General features: G+C 34.4%; 3 protein-coding genes across 3 annotated transcripts; 2 read left to right on the forward strand and 1 right to left on the reverse strand.

Moving 5' to 3' along the window:
• The first annotated feature begins 4,444 nt into the window (after positions 1 to 4,444).
• LOC105954799 (ankyrin repeat-containing protein BDA1) lies at positions 4,445 to 6,660 on the forward strand. The gene is made up of 2 exons (XM_012978480.2): positions 4,445 to 5,079; positions 5,580 to 6,660. The coding sequence occupies exons 1-2, from the start codon at positions 4,498 to 4,500 to the stop codon at positions 6,402 to 6,404; spliced, it is 1,407 nt and encodes a 468-aa protein (XP_012833934.2). The 5' UTR covers positions 4,445 to 4,497; the 3' UTR covers positions 6,405 to 6,660.
• Positions 6,661 to 9,915: 3,255 nt separating this feature from the next.
• On the forward strand, positions 9,916 to 10,993 carry LOC148772456 (uncharacterized). The gene is made up of 2 exons (XM_088812954.1): positions 9,916 to 10,044; positions 10,118 to 10,993. The coding sequence occupies exons 1-2, from the start codon at positions 10,030 to 10,032 to the stop codon at positions 10,727 to 10,729; spliced, it is 627 nt and encodes a 208-aa protein (XP_088669080.1). The 5' UTR covers positions 9,916 to 10,029; the 3' UTR covers positions 10,730 to 10,993.
• A 363-nt stretch (positions 10,994 to 11,356) lies between these two features.
• On the reverse strand, positions 11,357 to 14,114 carry LOC105973272 (PKS-NRPS hybrid synthetase cheA-like). Its single transcript, XM_088814845.1, has 5 exons — positions 13,933 to 14,114; positions 12,839 to 13,563; positions 12,243 to 12,749; positions 11,478 to 12,150; positions 11,357 to 11,362 (listed from the first exon to the last, which is right to left on the reverse strand). Exons 1-5 carry the CDS (start codon positions 13,957 to 13,959, stop codon positions 11,357 to 11,359), a joined length of 1,938 nt encoding a protein of 645 aa, XP_088670971.1. The 5' UTR covers positions 13,960 to 14,114.
• Positions 14,115 to 19,818: the final 5,704 nt, after the last annotated feature.

Here is a 19,818-nt window from a genome sequence, read left to right on the forward strand (position 1 = left end):
CTTAGTCCAACACGGGACATCCTCCAATAATTTTATGAAGTTTATTCAACTTCTTTTATAACCTTATCTCAAGTTATACATTCGAATTCGACCATGAATCGAGCTATTCAATTTTGTTTAAGGATTTCCAAGATACATAATCTTAGTGGACTTATATACCCAATGTACTTTCCTAATACAATAAGATATTTTCTTTAATGTAATCCATTTAAAGGCTATACTTAGATTACCTAAGAACCCTTATAATATCATTGAATGATTATTATTTTTGGAATTACATATTTACTAGTTTGCAATTCATTATGCTGCCAAACTATCCAAAAATATTTGTAATTGAACCATTGTTCATCATTATTTTTGGCAAGGTTAACCCTTGGTCTTTAGATAACTAGATCAATTTTCTAGTAGTGTCTCAACATGAGACTTTCAATAAGACTATCTTTGTCTTAGTGATTTTAATCTATAAGATTACATCCTCTAGACCCTCGTCTTTTGACATCAAAAATTTTATTTTTACTTTTCCAATATTTTCTCAACGTTCAAAATAGTATCATGATCACTATCGTCTCATGATTATAATGTCGTCTATAGACATATACTTCCATGTGCTTTTAATATAAACACACTGGCCACACTCGTTATTACGAGAATTACGAACACAATTTTATCAAATATTACTTTAGAATATTTCCATAGCTATTTAATTTAGCTTTATTGGACCACCCTTAATCATTCCTTTGAATAGTCCATCAAAACCTTAATGGTTTACTACTTGGAAGAAGACAAACTAACTTCCACGTACATTCTTCCAATGTAGACAATATTTCAATAATTGTCCTTTGTTCATTTTATAACTCATAAATTATAAAATCAAATCAAAATCAAACATATTGATTTTCTTTGTCATCTTGTTGTATCTTGGTTGTTCATCACTTTGATGATTTACCAATCACACATATTTTAACTTGGTTATTCATCACTTTGATGATTTACCACTTAGACATTTATTAGTTCTCTTATTTAGAACTTATTTATTTTCTTATTTTACAAGAAAAATATAATGTAATTTGCATCAAGAATGACTATCTTATGCACAATCATTATTTGCATATTCAATGAATATGCGTAAGTATTTTATCCACTTAACTATACTAGGCATTGTATATTAACTTAGGTACTTTTTTACCTTTGCCTAAACACCCCCACATTTCTAAATATTAATGTGGTTAGGTCGGAATATTTAATTTATGTGGTTAGGGCCTAAAGACCCCCACATTTCTAAATATTAACGTGGTAGCTCGGGATATCTGATTTTCCCCACAAATTCTAGAGTATGTATTCTAGTATTTATCAATATAATATCCATAAACTTTTTCCAGAAGTTTTGGTTCTCATTTTTAATTCATTTGTCAAAGTTGGCACTTTCCAACTTTCATTCACATAACATTTAAATGCTTTGAAATCCTTATTTTTATTTTATTAATAAGGATACAATGTAACAAAATACATTTCTTCTTTAGTTAGAAAAATATTTTGGATCACCAATATGATTTAATTACAAAGTATTGTTTTTCTTTCTCTCAAGAAAGCACAACAAGAAAAATCTTCTCAAGATACTTAAATCTTGTCAACAATTAAGATAATAAGATTTCTTCTTTTTCCTCAAAAGAGAAAACTTGTCAAGATACTTAAATCTTGTCAATAAACAAGAGAATATTAATCTCTTCAAATGGTGGTTGATCTCCACTATTCAACATTAAAGTTAGAATATATAAATTCTAATCTTAATCATTCATAATTTAGGATTGTATGTCCTAAACATGCCGTTCAAAATTCAGCCAAATCCAACGATTTAATTCTACAAAACGAGCTCTTAAGTAAACTGCTCGAATTTTATTTCAACAAAGCATTCATTGTTGTTTACAATTATTTCGGATGTTTGAAAATCAAAATCTGATCTCATCCATTCACATTGTAGATCATCACCTTGTAAATGTGATATCAAAAAAACCAAATCGAACCAACAATTCGATCTTCTCTTATGTTCTTGAGACAAGAACTACTCATGTGCTCTCATGAATTGAGCTTCTCTTTCTTTCTATTTTATTTCAAATCATGCTTTTAATTAAACCGTAGTATGATTCATATATAAAACATATGTACATCAATATTATAATAAACATAATATTTGACATGTGAGCACGTCTTTCATACTAGTTGATCATAGAAAGAAACAATATATCAAGCATATTATATCAACATATACATAGTATACACACTAGTATATAATAGCATCAAATTTGAAAATAATATTTCATGGCATAAATAAATTCATGTCCAACATAATGAATTGATAAAAATTCTATAGCACGTAATCAATGCATGTCAATGCAATAACACAATTCTAAGGAATTAGTATGGCTTACGCAAATAATAATATGTATAATAATATTCCTCTTAGTAAGTAACTCATACTTAATATACGAGACAAGTCTAATCGATCATGACAATAATAAAAACGTTAATAAGATCACGTACTCACATATTCGAAAATCAATCAACCGGACAGTTCCACATCAAATTGGGAGAAAGTTAATCCCATATCAAACTATAAGCAATTTATGCAAATAAATATTGCATTTTCATGAGAAATGTCATTAGTATAGCACTTATCATGCGGTTTATGGTAAATTTATTCAAATAATTAGTACATACGCTATCACTTTATTTTATTTAGGATAAAAATATTTCTATTATTAATGTACATACACAAACATCATGAATATTCATTAAGCATATATATTGTACATGGTTTACGATGCTTCCACATAGAAAATTAAACTATCATGCAATAATCCACCATTATATCATATAGCATTATCAATATATTTCACAAATAGATATCTTATACTTAAAAAACGTACCCGATAAATTATATGTTCGTCAATTCAAGATTTTGTGGGTAGCACCAAATCGTGTCAATATTATGGCAGTGCTGAATCATTTATTCATATCTCTTCCGTCCCAAGTCCGATTTTGTTGATTCAATATGATCCGAACAGCCAACAAAATTATCTACAACATTTATGTTTTACGTTTTCTGAGATTCGGATTGGATCATGATCAAAATAAGCCACGAAGTCGGAATAGGTGTGCTGTAAATTTGCACCTACAATGGAACCAGAGAAAAATATTAAATAATATTCATGAATCAAAAATAATATAAAACCTCATTATTGATCTTCGATTCAGTCTTCTTTCATCAAAATTTCGTGCATTGGACATTGGTGATGCGTTAATATGCGACGAGTTGCATTGGTCACGAACGGTTGTAATTTCTTATGAAAAGGTGCATTGGCAGTTCTGCCACCCTTTCGTGTTTTCATCATAACTTCCTCGTACGATCTCCGATTGTGACGATTTAACATGTTCTGGAAAGCTAACTTGATTATCTACAACTTTTGTGAAATGTTAATTTGCCATATTCGGACTTTAACACCTTCGAAAATGGGAAAGAATGTGGACTTCATGTTCTGTCCGAAAATGAACTTTCTCCAATTGTATTTTGTAACTTCTTGATTTTTGGCAGACTATCTTCTTCTCCATCTCGTTTACCAACGTGTGCAGAAAACACAATTTACTAAATCACAAAGATTTCGTCTTAAGATTGTTGTTCCCGATACATAAAACGGGTAGTGAATTTAGTAAATTGGTTGAACAAATTAATTAGTGAAAATACGGAAAGATTAGCCGAGGCGAGTTGACTCTGTCCTTAAGACGAAATTTCCCCGCAACGGTGCTAACGGACTAAATGGAGATCGTCTCCCAAGATACAACGGCTAAACTTGGAATAGGAGCACTCCAAATCCCAAGTACGACGAACTGTACTTTGTGTAGAACTTTTCGAGAGAATCTGTGAAGGGTAGGCTTAATATGTAGTAGGCTTGTTTTTTGGATTGAAGTGAGGAATTTTGGGAAAGTTAGGGTCTATTTATAAGGTTCGAAAAGTAGTGTCCTTTGGAGCAAAAAGGTACCTTTTGTTTTGAATGGTTGCACCATTTCGAGTTGAGCCAATTGGGAGTGGTTGCACCATTTCGAGTTGAGCCGAATGGTTTGCATTGGTTCGGCCGCACCAATTCAGACCAATCAGACCAATCGAGATGGGCTTCGAGTAATAAGGGCCCAATGGGTTAAAAACCCATGACCTAATGTTTTTGGCCCGTCCCAATATTTTGATATATATACAGCTCAGTACTTCTCTACTTTTCCAATGTGGGATAACTCAAATCCCACTTTCCTTATATTTTGGACTAGTAATTTTTTCATTCACCACAAAATTGGTTCTAATCCAAAATTCATTTATATACTCAATTAGACCGTACAATAACATTGATAAAAAATTGTTCATGACTCAATTTTTAACCAATTTTCCCAACAATGTGTGAATTTCTTCCAACAGAAAATTAAACTTAGAGAAAGCAGAAAAAAAAAAAAACAATGGATGAAAGGCTGTACAAAGCAGCAATGGAAGGCAACACAGAAACCCTAATCAAACTAATCCAAACAGACCCCTTAATCCTCGACAGAACCCCCATAACTCCGCACCTAGAAACCCCGCTCCACGTGGCCACAATGCTCGGCCACGAGAGCTTCGCCGTCGAGCTCCTGAACCGGAAGCCCGGCCTGGCCGGCCAGCTGGACCGGCAGAGTTCGTCGCCTTTCCATCGGGCGGCCGCCGGAGGCCACGTGGCGATCGCGAAGCGCCTGCTGATGGTCGATCCGGATGCGTGCTACGCACTTGATAGGGACGGGAGAAACCCGATCCATATTGCTGCTGTAATGGGCCGGGTCGATGTACTGAGGGAGATGGTTCGGGTCAGACCCGAGTCCGCCCGCGAACGGGTCAAGAGGGGTGGCCGGAGTTGTGGGACCGTGCTTCACCTCTGCGTGGAGTACGGCCGGTTTGAGGCTTTGAAAATTGTTTTGGAGGATTTGAGTTTCGATAAGGATTTGGTCAACGGGGTTGACCAAAATGGTAACACTGTTTTGCACCTTGCTGTTGCTGATAAACAAGTTGAGGTATTATTATTATTATTATTGTTAGCAATTTTTTCTGTGTGATTCAAAAAAAAGAAGAAAAATTAAGTATATGATAATTAAATTGTATTATAAAAATGATAACATTATATTAAAATACGAAGTTGTGAAATTTAAATTATCAAAATAACGTTAATATTTCTACAAGTATGATTGTGCAAATTCCAACAAAACACATAAATTAATCAAGTTACGTTACTTCTCTTTAAAAAGAAAAAAAAAACTATATGCGAGTGGATTAGGTTTTTGCTAGTCGACTTGCAATGAAAGTCGTTAGAAGAAAAAGGGCTGAAAAATAAGAGATGCAATTAATTTTAATTTTTTTTTTAAATATGTCATTAGGGTTTTCTATTATATATAAAGATTATTGTTAAGATGCATACTACTCTTCATAATGCTTATCATTAATTTCTTTATGATCGATGGTAAATTTGGGACAAATTTTGACAATGTTAAAATTTATGTGCTGGAATATTTTTCAGACGACAGAGTACTTGTTGTCACTTATCGGAATCATCGATCTCAATGTAGTGAACGCCGCCGGAATGAAACCAATGGACATTCTGATCCAAAGGAGAACCGATTCGAGCGATTTAGAAATCGAAGAATCCCTCAAACGAGCCGGAGCTTTTGTAGGTGCGTCGTCGTTTCACAAAACCACTCCAAAAAGGGGCTTATTGTCGTCCTCCCCTCAAAAAGACCTAACAACCAACGTCATCTTGAACAAATGGCTCAACGAAAGAGAAGATTGGCTCGAGAGGAAGAGAAGTGGATTGATGGTAGTGGCTTCGCTAATAGCAACAATGGCGTTTCAAGCGGGGGTCAACCCCCCCAACAACATCTGGCAGGAAACTCAGACGCTCGATACGAGAAACTCAAAAGATCTTCGTCATTACCTAACAAAGGCGATCAACCACCTTAAAAACTCCGAGCGGTTCTACTTGATCAACACCACGAGCTTCATTGCTTCTCTAAGCATCATATTGTTGTTGATGAGCGGATTGCCGCTGAAACGGAAATTCTTCGTTTGGGTTTTGATGGTGGTCACTTGGATTGCGATTACGGCGATAGCGCTTTCTTACACGGTTGTTGTGATTATATCGACCCCGCCTAACAAAAAGGAGACGACGATCGATGCTATGGTCGGGATTACAGTGTTTGCGTGGATTTGTTTGATGGCCTTACTACTTGTTGGACATACACTTCGCTTGATTGTGAAGATGATTAGGGTGTTGTTCAATTTGGTTAAGTGGGTGATCGGGGCTTCGTTTAGGAGAAGGAAGAGGGATAATAATATTCGTTTTTAAAAACTTCTTTTATCATGTTTTTTTTCCATATATTTTTTCATCTTGTTGTTTCTTAGACTTATGTTCGTGATCTTGTAGATGCTGCACCGAATGAAGTACATCGAGTAGCATTTCAATTTATGCAAGAAATAATATACAATTATACATATAGTAAAGTTGTAGATGATGCATCAAATGAAGTACATCTAAATATTATTTTTGATGTTTCTATCCATCATTTGTAAAAGAGTTTTTAAATAAGAAAAGTTGCTCCAAATTATAGCTTATTTTAAATAATAATTGGGCTATGCAATTGGGCTCGATACCCACAAATATAACAATACATGCCTACCATATGTACTTCAATTTGAAAAGATGTTCAACATTTTTTGGTTGGAAATTTTTAACATTATTTTTTGTGCAAATTACGGCCACCCCTGAAATATGGCCAAATTATAAAAAAACTCATCTTATTTGGGTAATTACACTCATCCTCCTTCTTTTAAATATTTTTATATTAAATTTATATAATTCGGTTATTTACCAAATCAAATCGTATTTTCAGTTCGGTAAACAGTATAAAATGTTGTCGTACCGAAATTGCGGTTCGATTTTACCGATTTAACATCCCTAAATTTACCTCTAGAGGAGGGGTTTTTTTCCATAAGATAATACATAGTTGAGGGGGTGACTGTAATTATCCAAACAGAAGGGCGGTTTTGTAATTTAACTATAACATAGGGGGGTGGCCGTAATTTGCCCTTATTTTTTTTTTTTTAAACTTTTTTTAGAAGAATGTTATATTTTGATAATAATAAAATATATTGTAAATAAAAACCATTTATTTACATGTAAGGAGCAACCTTTGCTCAAGACATAACACATTGTCTTCTTCTAGCTTGACCATGGTAAGATGTCCAATTTGTGACATTTTTCCTAAAATAGAGGGGACCAACCAACTACTAACTCAACTATAATATATAGAGTACAAGTTTCATTTTTTAGGTAGCCTGTATATTTATGATGTTTTCTTTTTTCATCTATTCATTCGATTCGAAATTTATATTCAACGTACACGAAACGATTCAGTATCACTTTACTCAGGTTCGAAGTCATCTGCCAACAAACACTTTTGAGATCAAGAAACTGCAAAATTATGAAGCGTTTGGAAACCGATGCATAAAATATGAAATTATAATTTTACAATATTGAGTAAAATTATTTATTTATAAATTAAGCAAATGGTAATTAGTCATTAAAAATAAATTAGAGCTTACTAATTTTGTTTAGGCTTAAAAGTAAGCTACTTAGGGAGATAGTAGACTTTGAATGGTCTATAATAGGTCAACGTTGGCACGAGAGAACAACTTGTAACAAAATTGATATGAAAAATGGTCCAGGTTCAAGTTCTTATGCATATCAATTTGGTAACTCAACCATCATTTTATTAAATATACTAGCATTTCCCCCGTGCGATGCACGGGATATTATTTATATAGTGAAAAAAAATAATCAATTTAATACATAATAAAAAAACTGAAATGATTTGTGCAGGCACAAATTAAACATTCAGGCACATTTTTTACCATTTCTCAAAAACCAAAAGGTAAAAAACTCAAAAAACTCTCTCTACCCTTTCGATTTTCTTTCGCAAAGCCCGTGCAAATCGTCAACAGATCGGAGGTAATTTTTACGTTTTTACGATCCTCATGTTATGTAGATTACGAATCCGAAAAAAAAACAAAAAAAAACCGCACTTGGGGACGCTCGCGCGATTTTACGCGAGCGCATCCACTTCGCTCGCGTAAAATTGCACGAGCGTATGAATTTAATTTTTTTTTTTTTTTTTTTTTTTTTTTTTTATTAAAAACCGGCTTTTAAGTTGCTCGCGTGGATTTACACGAGCGCATCCACTGCGCTCGTGTAAATCCACGCGAGCAACTTAATTTTAATTTTTTTTTTTTTTTTTTTAATTAATTTAAAAATCTGCATTTGTTCTCCTCACGCAAAAATGCACGAGCATTTCAACAGTACTCGCCTGATTTCACACGAGCACTGTTGAAATGCTCGTGCATTTTTGCGCGAGCAGAACCAATTTTTTTTTTTTTTTTTTTTTTTTTTTTCGTTTCATTATTTAAATGTTTTTTTTATATTAAATGAAATATTAATAAAGTGTTTATTTAAAATGTAGATGGCAGGAGGCCGGGGGAAAAGTCTTATGAGTCAAGTTGCCGGTAAAGGCAAGAGCTTAATGAAAGCCTTGAGCGGAAAGGGTGACAATCCGGAAGATCCGGATCGCATTGGAGACCGAGATGTCCTTGCTTCCGCCCGTAGAAGAAAGCAGTTAGCTCGAGAAGCAGCGTTACAGCGGGAAGATGAGAGATTGAGACGAGAAGCTGTTGCAGCTGGAGCCGGACCCTGTCGACCTACACACGATCTCCAGCTAGCTCGTAGTACATTGCCACATGCCGACGATGATGATGACCACAACAACAATCCAGATAATATGGATACTGACGAGGAGGTGGAGGAAGATGATGTACATCAGGATCGTAAAGCTGGTCGTGCCTTACCCTTTCCGCAGCTGCCTGGTCCGGCGTACTTGGAGGGTCCGTGCGATGGAGGGCCGCAAAAATTAGAGTTTATGCGATGGTTCAAGTCGCATATAGCGATGTACATTTGGGAAGGATATGTAAGTTTTTCTGTCAACACGTGCTTTACATAATTCTTATATTATTCATTATTTTTAGCTAACAATACATGCAATATTTTTCAGGAGCGCCGTGAAACTACACGGTGCGAGTCGAGGACCAAAGCACTCGAGGACTACCGCGGCCCGCAGGATAACACGATGATTGCGAGGCTGGAGGCAACAGATCTTTACCACTTACGAGACTGTTTTCTGAAGAAGATGAACAAGAACCTCATGCTAGCTTTCGTGGAGAGGTGGCAGCCGGAGACGAACAGTTTCCACATGCCATGGGGCGAGATGACGATCACGCTCCACGATGTCGCTTTCATCATGGGGTTGCGGCTGGACGGACCAGCAGTTTCTGAAATTCGCCCGGTAGAAGAGTGCTCACAGAGTCTTGCATCTGTATTGGGTCTCGGTCTGATGGACACCAATGACATGTTTCGAAACAAGGGAGTTGGTTGGGTTAAGGTGAGAGATCAGTTGACCCTTCCCTCCGCCACAGACGAGAAGAAGATGAAGGGCTACTTGATGTTTCTGCTTGGGTCTGTTTTGTTTGTAGACAAAACAGGGTGTAACATGAAGCCGTGGTGGATCCATTTTACCAACGATCTCGATAATGTCGGCAAGTATTCGTGGGCTTCGGCATGCTTAGCAAACATGTACCGCCAATTGGGTATTGCCACCCGCGCTGGGATGAACAGTCTCTGTGGATGTGTTATTCTCCTTCTGGTACGTGTAATTATTTATTAGTAATTATTTATTTATTTAAACTTCTATTTTATTTATTTATTCATTGGTGTTTGTTTTCAGTGCTGGATCTTTGAGCATTTTCCCTGCTTTCGACCACCTCTTTCCCGTTCATATGCCGAGTTTGAGCCTCGATGCAGAAGGTGGGCCCATGGTGGAGGCAATAAAACCACGCTGCAGGAATACCGGAAAATACTCGACGCCATGACCGAAAGAGATGTGAGTAATAATTTTTCTAATTATGTCTATAGTAGAGTTACGGATTTTTCTAATTAGTTTAAAATATGCTTAGGTTTGTTGGACCCCGTATGGTACCGGTGCACATTACTTACACCCTCGGACCATGTATTACGGCACGATACAGTTCATGGATATAGTGGAGCCGTACATGCCCGACCGAGCGTTGCGGCAGTTTGGAAGAGTCCAGACTATTCCTTTCCCGATAATTGAATCGAACTTGCCACATAACCGCGGCTTGTTTGGCGCGGGATACAAAGTCACTTTCCACGCTCCTGGCGGCATGTGGCAGAACGAGTACGCCAACTTCATTGACCTGTCGCAATACCCTGAAGCCTGGCCGCCGGAAACAGTTGCCGAGGAGTACATGAAGTGGTACATCGAGCGGACGCACCGGTTCATTAGCAACCCTGATAGAGTTCCGCCTGCAGAACGGGTTGTTGCTGCGGTGCCGCCAGACCAGCCGTTCGCCAACGATATAGCTCGGCTCCTAGTTCCGATCGTGTTCGGTTTGACTGGTGACGACGCAGCAGAGGCATTCCTGAGCATTCAGCCGCAGTTGAGGGACTTGTTGACGCCACATGCCCACTATTTGCGTCTCTTACCTAGGAGAGGTCGCGGGGGAGGTCCGAGGACTCGGGGTCGGGGGTCGAGGGGTGGACAGTAGGACATGTTATCTATTTGTGTATTAGTTTCGGATTTTTTGCACCTGACAATTGGTATTCGTGTGTTGTGATTTGTTGTTTGTTTTCGAATTTAGTTTTTTGTACGGATGTTTCATTTTGGATTTGCGGATATTTCTTATTTGCCCGTATTTAGTTATTTAGTTATTTGTACGGATTATAATTATGTTGTATCGAACGAAGTTATTTAGTTATTTGTACGGATTATAATTATGTTGTATCGAACGAAGTTATTTAGTATTAACGGGATTTAAAAAATAAAAAAAAAAAAAAAAAAAAATAATTTTTTTCTCTGCTCGTGCGTTTTCACACGAACAGAGGTGTTCTGCTCGTGTGAAAACACACATGCAGAACGCCTCTGTGCGTGTGAAAACGCACGAGCGTATTTCCACGTAATCTTTTTTTTTTTTATTTTTTTATTTTTTTTTTTTAAAAAAACCAAAAAAAAAATAAAAATATATTTAATACGCTCGTGCGTTTTCACACGCACAGAGGCGTTCTGCACGTGTGTTTTCACACGAGCAGAACACCTCTGTTCGTGTGAAAACGCACGAGCAGAGCAAAAAATTATTATTTTTTTTTTTATTTTTTTTATTTTTTTTTAAATCCCGTTAATACTACAAATAAAAATATAATTTCGTTCGATACAACATAATTATAATCCGTACAAATAACTAAATAAGTAAGTCCGATAACAACGTAAACAAAATTACAATAATACAGTACAAGTACCTTAGAGCCGGAAGAAGATTTAACTTCGGATTTCCGATTCATCGTGTGCTCATATCCGGACAAGTACCTCTTCATCGAGTTATTCTTAGGTCGTCCCTTGGCCTTCACAAATGTCGGCTCTTGTAAATGCGTTGAAGAAGGATTATTTAGGTCCCGTAAATAGTCGGCCGCATTTTTTTGGGACATGTAATCTTTGTTTGATAACTTCTCGAACTCATCGAGAAGAACTTTCTTAATTGCAACTGTGCGATCAAACGGTTCCTCCTCGTCCTCCCATGGACCCGACTTTGGCTCGACAACCAACGTTCTCCAGAATGGATGTAACTGTTGCGGATAAAAAGTATCTCCCTCAGCAATTTTAACTGCAATCATACACGCACACGGGAGTCCGTGGGTTCGACTTAGGTAACAGTTGCAACTATCCGGATTATTTTCTAATTTTTCGTACTCTTTATCCAACAGGTCCAGTGCTTTGTGTGATACGTTACATACCAAAGCACCGAAGCACGACAGTGAAGTACTGTACATCCTGACTGTTCTACTGCTTTCATTTTCCACCTTCAATTCATTAATTTGAAGGTCAACTTGCGCATCTAGTGCATTTTGAACTGTATCCATAGCTCCAGTCGATGTTTGGATCCAACGCTTCGATGCACGATGTGCACTCTCTACTCTGTTTCGAGAAAACACTCAAATAATGAATAAATGTAACATGTGTATAAAAGATTGTACGTAACGAGTTTATAGTAAAATCAATTTATATACCTGTTAGTCGTCGTGTTACCGAAATGAACGATGTTGTTGGTCCAACACTTAACAAATCTCTCCTTATAAATCAACCACGTTTCATTGATGTAAGTTATCAGCTTCGGATATTGCCCGTACAAACTAACTATCTCTCTATAGTTGCATTCGTATTCTTCCTCAGTCTCAGATTCGACTAACTTTGCCCACACCGTCCTCCGGAACAGTACACCCAACTTGGTGTTACCCAAGAATTTTGACGCGTTTGCCTCAACGTTTCTGTTTATGTGATATAAACATAACATGTGATGCGAATGTGGAAACACGTTTGGCAATGCTTTCAGTAGGCCCAGCTCACGATCTGTCAGTATCACTTCTGGTTCTATCCCGATTGGTAATATGTCTCGCAAACATCGCAATGTCCATGCATAAGTGTCCCCATCTTCACGTGACATAAAAGCAACGGCAATAGTGAAGTTCCTTCCCACGGGAGTAACCCCAATGATCTCCAAAAGAGGCATTTCATATCTACATGAAGGTAATTATAATTTAGTCAACTCTTACATATATATATATATATATATAATAAATGTAATACACATTTAAATAATTATTACCTGTTAGTCTTGTACGTGCAATCCATCAGGATGACGTATGGAAATAACTGCAAAAGCTTTATTGAATCAGGGTGCGCAAACATAACGTCTTGCACTGTATCACCAGCTGGATTTGTTCGATGCCATTTGCTGTATCCACTCTCACTTAGTTCGTGCCACAGATGTTGTATAACTGTTTTTCCTTTCATTTCCTCTCGTCTAATTTTCTGTGATTCATTGTACACTTCTCTCAAGGACGCAGCCGTATCCGGATTCATCTGCCTCAGATGATGCAAAATTTCCTTCGGCTTCACATGGCTCTTTTTCAGTATCTTTGTCACTTCTCGTTGCTCTTCAGTCAGGCGACTTAGCGACCGTAGTCCTTGTGGATATTTATGAGGATTATGATTGTGCTTGCCATTTTTGATGGTAAGGCGCCATAATCCATCACGACCCTCTTTACCCCATAGCGCAAAAGGGCATTTACACTTTATTGAACCGGACTTCCGGCTTGTTTCGACCTCTGCATTTTTTCCTCGACTCTTATAGGCTCTTTTGCAAGTCAAATATTGTCGGCCCTCGTGGTAAGACTGTCGCCTAATCTCATGTCCATGACTGATGGCCATATTCATCGCCCACTCGACTAGTGCATCTTTACTATCAAATGCAGTCGAAATTGTGAAAAATTCACTGAAATCATGTAGCTCGAATGTTTCAATATCTTCATCCACATCTATGTATACTTCCTGTTTTTATATTAATGTAATTAGCAAATTATAAAACTAAAGAATAAAACTATTAAAAAAAAAAAAAAAAAAATTGTGGTGCTCGTGTGATTTCACACGAACAGAGACGTTCTGCTCGTGTGATTTCACACGAGCAAACCTCCTCTGCTCGTGTGAAATCACACGAGCTAATTAAAAAAAAAAAAAAAAAAGTTCTTGAGCTCGTGTGAATTTACGCGAGCACTTGCCAAGTGCTCGCGTAAATTCACACGAGCACATGAATAAAAAATAAAATTCATCTACTCGTGTGAATTTACACGAGCACTTGGCAAGTGCTCACGTAAATTCGCACGAGTAGATGAATTTTCGGGAAAAAAATAAAAAACTTACATTCGGGTCTAAGTTGTTTGGATCCATCGCAAAAATTGTTGAATATCTGAAATTTTTCACTTTGAATGTTGAGTTTTCTTTTTTTATAGGATTTGGTAGGAATAGTACAAAAGGTAAATACTTATGGTAAAAAGGTAAAAAACCATGGTAAAAAAGTGCCTGAATGTTTAATTTGGCCTGCGTATATCACCACCCATAAAAAAATATAGTACATTAGTATAGTAAAATTTAATAATGTAATATTATTAATATTTTTTATAACATTAGTTTTTTTTTAAACCTTACATATTAAATTATAATCCAAATAAATAGACTAAGAGTTAACAAATCGAATTTCTAGCTTTATCTCTTAAGATTTGAGATATATTGATGAAATATAGGAGATTAATAATTGTTGAAAATTATAGTTAAAAAATTAGTAGAGAAAAAAAAAATTAATAATTACATAAGTTTAGTTTTAATCTTGATAATAGTTACAAATTATAGTTAGAAATTAGTAGAGAAAAAATATTAAAAATAAATAATCAGATAACTACCATTAGGGTTTTTAGGGTTGCCCAGCGTTTCTTTCTTTTATATATAAGATGTCTACTCATTTGGATATTTATATTTATATTATTGACAAGTAATACTTTTTTTTTTTTGTAAAATGGTCTATTTAATGTAACTCCTTGGTTTTGCTAATCGTGGAAGAAAAGTAACACAGTTCAATATAGAATATAAGGGGAAGTCGAGAACCATCGTGTGGTTATGTTAGGAAACTTCATTTCTATATTATTTACAATATATTAAAAAATATTTAATTTTCATTAGAGTATACATTCCCCGTGTTTTACGATATTTGTGGTTTAAATTTTTTACACACATTTTAAGAAAATTGCTAAAATATTCTTGAATATTAGAAAAGAATTGTTTTATAGAAAGACTAAAAATACCATTTTACAATTAATGTATGAGAAAGTTGCAATAATAAGAGTAAAAATAAAACTATATTCATTGCATATTATTTTTCAGTTTTACCCTTTATCACTTTTGAAATACTTAGTTGAGAAATAATTAACATTAAATGTATTTTAATAATTTGTTATATTTATATTGTAGCTTATGCATATTTATTAATACGTGCGCAACAATTCAAAATGAATTTAAAATTCGGTAAAAGATTAAAGAAAATTCAGTATACATATTAAATGCTGTCATGGAATTTAGCATATGGTCCAAGTTCCAACATGAAATTTAAGGATTGAGAAAGACATAACACATTGGAAAAGTTGGGTGGTTGTACAAAATCAAGGTAAGAACGCAAATAAAATAAATAGATTTTAAATGTACAGCTTCATTGCAATAATTAAAGTTTCATCCTCTATGATCTATGAAATTGCAGTTTTCACCCCAAGTTAGTTCCAAAGTCAATACAACCCCTAATCACTAACTCGTTTGATTCTCAAAAAGATAAAATTATTAAAAAAAAAATTATAAGAACACAATTGTATTATTTAGGAATAAAAATTAAATGGATCGAATCTGAATTAGTACTAATCGAAAATTTCTATTTTTTTTTCTCAAAAGTGGAAAACTAATTGCAATGACATTTAAAGAAGAAAGTGAAAAAAAATGAAATTCAGAATTGGAAAATTCAAATGAAGAAACAAATTAGAAAATCAGAATTTCTTGGAACAAAATTGGTAAAGTTCAGCCACATTATAACTGTGTTCCGATCAGATTAGCATGAACCAACAAGGCAAGGCTCAAATGGTAATCGGGCTCGTTTGTCCACTTCATCGGACTTTGATAAATGACCCAAAACATTGAGATATAGAAGCTCAGTTTATGAGTATTTGAATATAGTGTCTCCAATTGTTATTTATTTATTTATTTAAGGACTAAAACACAAAATTAATAATACATGGTTTTTTTCAATAAAAATATCAGAATATCTATTACCAAAAAATATACTCAGTTTTTATTTTATTTTTTAATTTATTTACCCGAGTCTCTGTTTCATTTATATTGCGGTTGTTTTAAGCAAAATTCACTAAAGTTTGACTTTGACCACTGACAAATGACAGCCAAAAGGATTAGAGAAGAAATAATCATAATGTTTGGCCACGTGTATATTTTTTCATTTATTTTAGAATCATTAAAAAGAAAAATATATTGAGAACTTTCAAAATTATAAACGTGCACTTGAAATGTCCAAAATACCCATCGTGATTATTTAATTTTACAATCACCCATCCCATTAACTGAAATTTGCAAGCAAGTCCAATTACTTTAAAAGAAGGCCCTTTAAGAGAAAATGAAATATGTTTTATTTTGTGGGATTTGAGCCCTAATTAAATTAAACAAACATATAAATATGGTCTAATTAATATTACTAGATATAAGTAAAACCCCTCATCTTCTTAATTGGAGATGATTGTTCAAGAATTGTAGTGGATATAAAGATTATATAAGAATATATTGAAATAATTTGTGCTCAGATGTTAATAACCGATGTTAATTAAGTCCCGTAATAAATGACATAGCGATTGAAGCTGGTGAGTTTGTGTCAAATATCAAGGTTCGAATTATCTCGTCAACGATTGTTAAGTCGAGCTTGTTATACATGGTTAACATATACATGGTTAACCTAGTGTAGTTTACATTATCGTATGATTTACAAACTATTATACGAGAATTTAGTTCATCATTTTTTGGTCGAGCTTTAATTAATTGAATCTAATATCTATTTCCATGATAAATTGAAACACTTTCGTTTTAGGTTAACAATCTCTATAACGTTGAATGAAAGTACACAAAATCAAAGTAACCTAAAATTTGAGTTATAAGAGGAAAGTCAACCAATTCCATTGACCAAATCAAATATTTACCACTCAATTTAATTAAATGATAATAATTTCATAAGTTTTTATATATATGTACATATTTGATATTACACGAAGAATCATGCTTGTTCACACACAATTGCGTGGCTGAGAGATGAAGCTATCTATTTCTAGTAAATTTTATTCATCAAATATACAAAATCTTAACCATCAAGTAAACCAATTTGAGGACAACGTGGATGTGTATCTCATTTTTATTTATTTATTTATTCTTTTTTATTGCTATATATGACTACTTCAATCATTTTTATTTATTCACAAATTCTCAATTTCTTATCCATTCTTATTAAAATATTCAACTCGAGCCCTAACTTTTTATAAATATTCAATTATAATCTAGGGGTTGGAGCAAAGTGAGTCTATGTCAAATGATCCAGGTTCGAATCTTCTTACGGTCGCTAGGTCGAACTTGTCTGTTAGATTTTATGTGATTTACGTCTCTCGTATAATCTGCAAGCTATTATACGAGGCTTAGATAACCGAATTCAAAATCGAACTCACTTCAAAAGAATTAATAAAACCGACTTGATTTCATAAGTATTCACAAGTGTGTATGAGCTAGTGACGAGTTTCGTAGAGTCGAACTCGTCTCGAGTTCAATAAGAATAAATAAATCGATGCTTAAGTAAGCATTACGCTTCCAACTGGTTCAATTAATCACAAAGTACGACTTATCTAATAATTATGAATAAACTAATTAATCCACTCTTCTAATCAGTGTAACCACTACTTATAGAGCTAGGTCAATTTATGCCAATAGGATATTCTATGTTGAGTAAAAAATAATTAATTATGTAATGAATAATTAGTAAAATAGATTATAAGATGAAAACAAAATATAATAGGAAGTTATCAAATTGACGTGAGCAAAGAATAAAGCTACAATCCTAGGGCAAAAAGGGATATCGCAGAAAAATTAATTATTTTTTTATATTCGATTGGGGTATTTCTGAAGAACCAACGATGGAGATTATACCATCTTATGATAGATTGACTAATTATTGGCTGAGCTGGATTTGAACCGACGTACACATATTGTCAACGAATTCCCAGCTCGTCCCTGTTAACCGTTCAGACATCGACCCAAGAAAAATCAATTTTATGCTTATTGTTAATCCATGATCAACTTCCTATATCATAGTACCCTACCTACGGGGGAATTCGAATCCTCGTTGCCTCGTTGAAAGAGAGATGTCATAAACCATTAGACGACGGGGCCCAACTTGCTTTGCTCAACCGCCCTCACACTTGCGCGGTCATTTTCACGATCGAATAGTATAGTAACTTGCAAATTATTTTAAATTTGTAAATTATGCTAGACAAGTTACGTACGATACGAGCGTACAAAGTGTTGACAAATGAATCGAAATTGAATTTTTAACGATTTTTATTAGCTATTAGAATAATTTTGTTATATAAATTATATGAGGGGGGGCAAAATTGCTTATTTTCATGCCACTATATTGGATCTATCCACATAGATGAGCACACCACCACAATAATCCGACCAAATATCTTTGTTTTTTAATTAATTTTTTTTAGAATAATGTCCTTTATGAGATTTTGCCCTACTTAAATATTAAGGTAAATTACAGCTACACCCCTGAGATATCCTAAAATGACTTTAAGATCCATGCCGTATTAGTAATTACAATTACACCCCTGAAACAATTACTGAAGCCAGTATTTTATATTCTGAAGACCGTTAATGCTGCCATAGAGGAAAATTTATATATCTTATCTAAAATACTAAGGATTTAAGAAATATTAGGGGGATAATTACAGTTTTGGTCCCCCAAGTTTGCACGTTTTTCACTTTTGGTCCCCCATTTACCGCCGTCAACAAAATACACACTAATGTTGTCACATTTTAACACATTTAGTCCCTCCGTCTGTTTGACCGTTAAGTAGTAACGGTAAATGGTTGAATTTGGGGTTTTTCTTTGAGAAAATTGCAATAAGACCCCTGTATTCTTTCAAAATATTATAAAAACCTCTAAAATTTTATTCAACCATAATTTAACCCCTATTTCATCAATTAACCAATTTTAACCAATGACCCCGATTTCTCAAAATTGGGTAATCCGACGTTGACTTTCTTTTTAACTCGGTTGACTCTTTTGTCGATTGATATTTTTTCCCGTTGTTGACCGATGTTGAATGTCGGCTCAACAACGTTGACATTTTTTTTCTTGATTTTTATTTCAATTGTTCAGTAATGGAAAAATATAATTAAAAAAATCAAAACTGATAATCGGCGAGAAAATAATATCATAAAAAATGAAAAAGTCAACGCATCTCAATGACGGAAAAATTTTAAGACAAAAAAAAAAAAGAGATAAAAATTAACGGCCGGTGTTAATTAGCCCCCAAAAACCGTTGTAATAGAGTGGTTTTCTCATTACAAATTACTCCGCATATGCCTAATTCATCTTCTTCATATTTTCTTGGGAAGAAATTTGAGATGCACTGGCGGTTCCAAGAAGAAAAATTTGAGGGGAAGAAATTATGGATTTTAGAAATTTTTTAAAATTGTATTTAGGCCCTAAAATTTTAGATAAAAACTTTCTTAGAAGGTTGTAATTTTAATATTACGATACTAGATATTAATATAGTATTATTATTGTGTTATACAGTAATTGTGTTGATCGGAAAAAAAAGTGAAAGGAAAAAGTTCGTAAAAAATCAAGAAAAATAAAAAAAATCAACATTGTTACCGAGAATACAATGTCGGTGAACGGCGTCAAAATCAATTTTAAATAAAAAAACTCAATGCCGAAAAACAAATTACAAAAAAAAAAATCAACGGCGGTCAAGGGTCAACGGTAATGGTGGTAAAAATTGGGGTCGTTTGTCAAAATTGATTAAATGATGAAATTGTTGTTAAATTATGGTTGGGTAAAATTTTAGGGGGTTTTAGAATATTTTAAAAGAATGCAGGGGTCTGTGTGCAATTTTTATCTATGAAAAATCCCAAATTCAGCCCTAATTCAACAGT

The sequence above is a fragment of the Erythranthe guttata genome, chromosome 2, assembly GCF_056151865.1.
Source record: "Erythranthe guttata isolate IM_541 chromosome 2, IM_541, whole genome shotgun sequence".
NCBI classification, from domain to species: Eukaryota; Viridiplantae; Streptophyta; class Magnoliopsida; order Lamiales; family Phrymaceae; genus Erythranthe; species Erythranthe guttata.

Coding starts and splice junctions, on each gene's coding strand:
- LOC105973272 (XM_088814845.1), bottom strand. CDS start 13,959: ATGGATCCAAACAACTTAGACCCGAAT. Junction 13,564..13,932: donor CAAACAACTTAGACCCGAAT/GTAAGTTTTTTA, acceptor ATATAAAAACAG/GAAGTATACATAGATGTGGA. Junction 12,151..12,242: donor GGTAACACGACGACTAACAG/GTATATAAATTG, acceptor TTCTCGAAACAG/AGTAGAGAGTGCACATCGTG.
- LOC105954799 (XM_012978480.2), top strand. CDS start 4,498: ATGGATGAAAGGCTGTACAAAGCAGCAATGGAAGGCAACACAGAAACC. Junction 5,080..5,579: donor TTGCTGATAAACAAGTTGAG/GTATTATTATTA, acceptor AATATTTTTCAG/ACGACAGAGTACTTGTTGTC.